Genomic DNA, 3,555 nt, shown 5'->3' on the forward strand with positions numbered 1-3,555 from the left:
CGGCCTCCATGGGGTCCAAGCAGGGCCATGCAGAGGGTGTAGTGGGGTGTTGGGCTCCACTTCAGGCTGGGACTCTCAGGGAGGGGGAAGGAGGGGAGCAAGACTCCAGGCCCCAGGAGTCCCCCGGCTCTTAGATTTAACTCCTTGTGAGCCACCTGGGGATACCATGGGGCTTGGGGACCCAAGACCCCTGGCTGGGTTGCAGCCAGGCCGTCAGTTGGGCAGTGTATCAAGTCCCAGGGAGGCAGCGTGCTGCTTGGCCCGAAGCCGCAGGTTCTCGATGCTCGTGGTTTTACTGTTCAGGGCGGCCGAGGCGGGAGCCAGGCCTGCAGGGGGTGCGGGCAGCAGTGGGGAGCCCCACACCCCCTGGTGGGCCGCGGCAGCAGCCGAAAGGGACTGGTAGTAGGACTGGCAGTGGAGGGAACCCAGTGGGGCCATGTTGACGCCCAGGTAGGGCACTGCGGCGGCGGCAGCGGCAGCAGCAGCGGCTGGGGCCGGGCCCCCCACTTCGAAGGATGAGTAGTGTACCAGGTTGTTGGTGGCTGCCATGTGCTGGCGGAATTGCTCCTGCAGGCGGAAGAGGCTCAGTGGGGACGAGGAGTAGGAGTGGGAGGGGCCCAGCAGGCCGCCCCCAGGGGCTGCAGGAGCGATGGCCAGGCTGCCTGGGGAGTCTGCAAGCAGAGAACCAAGCACTCAGGAGCAGGGCTCTGGTGGGCCACCCACTCCACTGGCACTGCAGCTAAGGCCTTGGCTGGAAGCCACCCTCTGGGTCTCAGCCAGGATACCCTGCGAGGGAGGGGCCCAGGCTTCCAGGGGAGCTCCAGGGAGGAATCCCTTTTTCTTCTCAAAGTCCTATCCCCTCCCTGCCTGGTCTGGGGGTTTGTATATGAAATATGCTCTGTGCCCTGGGAAACCCAGCTCCACATCTGGTCCCCCCATGTGCTCTGCCGTGTCTGCCCTACATGCCAACAGCCTGAAATACTTCCACCAGAAGAAACACCCGTTACCACCGTCGAGTCGATCCCAGCCTATGGCAGCCCCGTGTGTTACGCAGTAGAACTGTGGGACTCTTCCAGGCGGTTTCTACACTCCTTACAGAAGCAAACCACCAGGGCTTTCTTCCGTGGCATCAAGGGTGCATTCTAACTGCCGGCCTTTCGCATGTCAAGTGACCACAAACTATCAGTGCCACACAAACTGATAAATAAATAGCTTTTGCTCTGAGCAATGAGTGCCACCCACCCCTGCCAATCAGCCCCTTCCTCTAAATCCCCTGTACCTTCTCCTGTGATTGAACAACTGAAGGGTGAACCTGCCATGGGCGCCCAGGACCCGGCTGTGGCCAAGTGCTTTCTAGCGGGTCATGTCACTGAAGGTTGACTCTTCCCCTTGCTCTCACCACCCTCTGCAGAGACCCAGGCCCCTGTAGGCCTGGCCTGTCATCTCCTACCCCCCAGTCCACCTGTAGACCCCCAGGTCTCACCTGCCTTGGGGCTGCCTCTCTTGCAGCCCAGCCCCTTGCTCTCCGCCCCAGGGCTCTTCTCAGTTTTGGGATCCTCAGCCGCTGCCCGGGGCTCCTCCTCTCGGTCGGGCAGGTCCTCAGGGGCTGACTCACTGGCTGACTGTTCGGACAGGCTAGGGTGAAGCTCTGCGGGTGGGTTGCCACTCGGTAGGCCGGGGGGCTGCTCGGTCTCCAGCTGGGTGTCCGGGGTGGGGGCCTCAGCCTTGCCTTCCACATGGGAACCCTCGGCCTCCTTCTGCTTCTGCAGCTGCTCTTTCTGCAGGCTGCGCTGCTTCTTCCGGAACTTGGCCCTGCGGTTCTTGAACCACACCTGGGGGCAGGAGGCCGGGAGTGGCAGGCGGCAGAGGGTAAGATGGAAAGGCATACAGCAGGGTGCTCAGGGGTGGGGTGGGGTGTGTATATGACACCACTGCCCCCCCCCTCACCTCTAGGAAACATGCACCTGCAATCTCATCCCAAATTCCCCTCCTACCACCTGGGGCCTTCATGGGGGTGGCAGCTGTACCTCACACTGTGGCTGAGATGTCAGCTTCCGGGCAATGGAAGCCGCCTCGGGAGGGGTCAAGGTCTGCATCGGAGAACTGGGGCATACCTGCACGCGGGCCTCAGGCAGGTTGGTGCACATGGCCAGCCGCTCACGCATCACCACATCTGGGTAGTGGGTCTTCTGGAAGGTCTTCTCCAGGGCCTCCAGCTGCTGGGCAGTGAAGGCCGTGCGGCTGCGACGCTGTTTGCGGTGCTGGGAGCCATAGCGGGCCTCCAAGATGATGTCTTGAAATGTACAGCCGTTGGAGGGCAAGCAAAGGGGGCCCATTTAATTATGGGAAATATTTTGAATCTCATCCTGCTCCGGCCCACAGGCTGCTAACCTGCTCGGACCCTAGAAGCCACCCATCCCGCCCTCCCGCCCCCCCACCCCGCACGGGCCCCCTCACCCACTATCGGGACTACAGAGGTTTATCCCATTACCATGGTGGCCAACAGGGATGAGACTGAAGGAGTCTTCCTTATTTGGCATTGGGAGGGGCCAGGAGTGGCGCTTGGCCTAAGATCCCCAAAGTCCCAGGGTACCATGAGTAAACTGTTCTGAGACCACACAACGCTAATGAACTGAAATTCCTCATCACAAAGGTTCAGCTGCCCCAGGGCCCTCTGACGCTGGGTACCCCAACCTCCTTGGCATCAGATGACTGGCCTCTGGCCAATGAGAAGCCCGTCAGTGAGCTAGTACTGGCTACTAAGGTCTAGTGAGGGGAAGCCTGGCTGGACAGACAGAATGCACGGTCCTGCAAGTGCTGGCACTTGATTCTATGTCCCCTGGGTCTAGACCTCATCACCCCAGCTAGCCTGCGAGTCTCTCTCCAGAACAGAAAGCCTGGCTCTGGCAGAGACCTGAAGCTCAGGAAGGGTTGATTGCACCTAATCTCGACCCTTCTGGCTGCTTCCAAGGAGGGCAGGTGAGAGAGAGCAGGCTGGAGCCAGTGGGGTTTGCTGGGAGCACTGGGCTGGTGGACCACTGTCCCATCGGTCCTGCCCACCTGGCTGGTTATACGACAACCAACTAGGACAGACATCTGCCTTGAGGGGTGGGGGGAGTATCTAGCCTGCAGCCTCCCCAGAGCAGAGACAGGGACCTCTTTCCCCACTGCCTGCCAGTGATTAAGGTGGCTTCTCCACCTGTCTATAGGGCTGTCTGAGTCCAGCATTGGGGAGTCTCCTACATCACCATAAAGGGAGAAGAAGGGGGTGATGGTGTCCAGGGAGCCTCTTTGATTCCCTCTTCATTTTAAAGAATGCATCCCTCAAACACAGGCCCTAATCGCATCTCAACTGCACCTGGTCTGGGCCATCTACAAAGCTAGGCACTGGGGGTGGGGGTGGGGGGCGTGGAGGCAGAACAGGGGGAGCTGCTCAGCCAGCACAGCCCTGGGTGGGGTGGACACTGGGTATCTGTCCCATCAGCAAATCCTCCTGTAGAAGAGAAGACCTCCATACCAAGACCCACCCTCCTAAGAATGAGAGAACTGAAGGGT

The 3,555-nt window shown here is 60.4% G+C and overlaps 1 protein-coding gene across 1 annotated transcript; it reads right to left on the reverse strand.

Moving 5' to 3' along the window:
• Window positions 1-213: 213 nt before the first annotated feature.
• DMBX1 (diencephalon/mesencephalon homeobox 1) lies at window positions 214-2,336 on the reverse strand. The gene is made up of 3 exons (XM_004699678.1): window positions 2,115-2,336; window positions 1,484-1,832; window positions 214-671 (listed from the first exon to the last, which is right to left on the reverse strand). The coding sequence occupies exons 1-3, from the start codon at window positions 2,334-2,336 to the stop codon at window positions 214-216; spliced, it is 1,029 nt and encodes a 342-aa protein (XP_004699735.1).
• Window positions 2,337-3,555: the final 1,219 nt, after the last annotated feature.

The sequence above is a fragment of the Echinops telfairi genome, unplaced genomic scaffold, assembly GCF_000313985.2.
Source record: "Echinops telfairi isolate 266 unplaced genomic scaffold, ASM31398v2 ScPeMD7_443;HRSCAF=831, whole genome shotgun sequence".
Taxonomy (NCBI): domain Eukaryota; kingdom Metazoa; phylum Chordata; class Mammalia; order Afrosoricida; family Tenrecidae; genus Echinops; species Echinops telfairi.

Coding starts and splice junctions, on each gene's coding strand:
- DMBX1 (XM_004699678.1), bottom strand. CDS start 2,336: ATGGGCCCCCTTTGCTTGCCCTCCAACGGCTGTACATTTCAAGACATC. Junction 1,833..2,114: donor TGCCTGAGGCCCGCGTGCAG/GTATGCCCCAGT, acceptor TCCTGCCCCCAG/GTGTGGTTCAAGAACCGCAG. Junction 672..1,483: donor GAGAGGCAGCCCCAAGGCAG/GTGAGACCTGGG, acceptor CTCTGCTTGCAG/ACTCCCCAGGCAGCCTGGCC.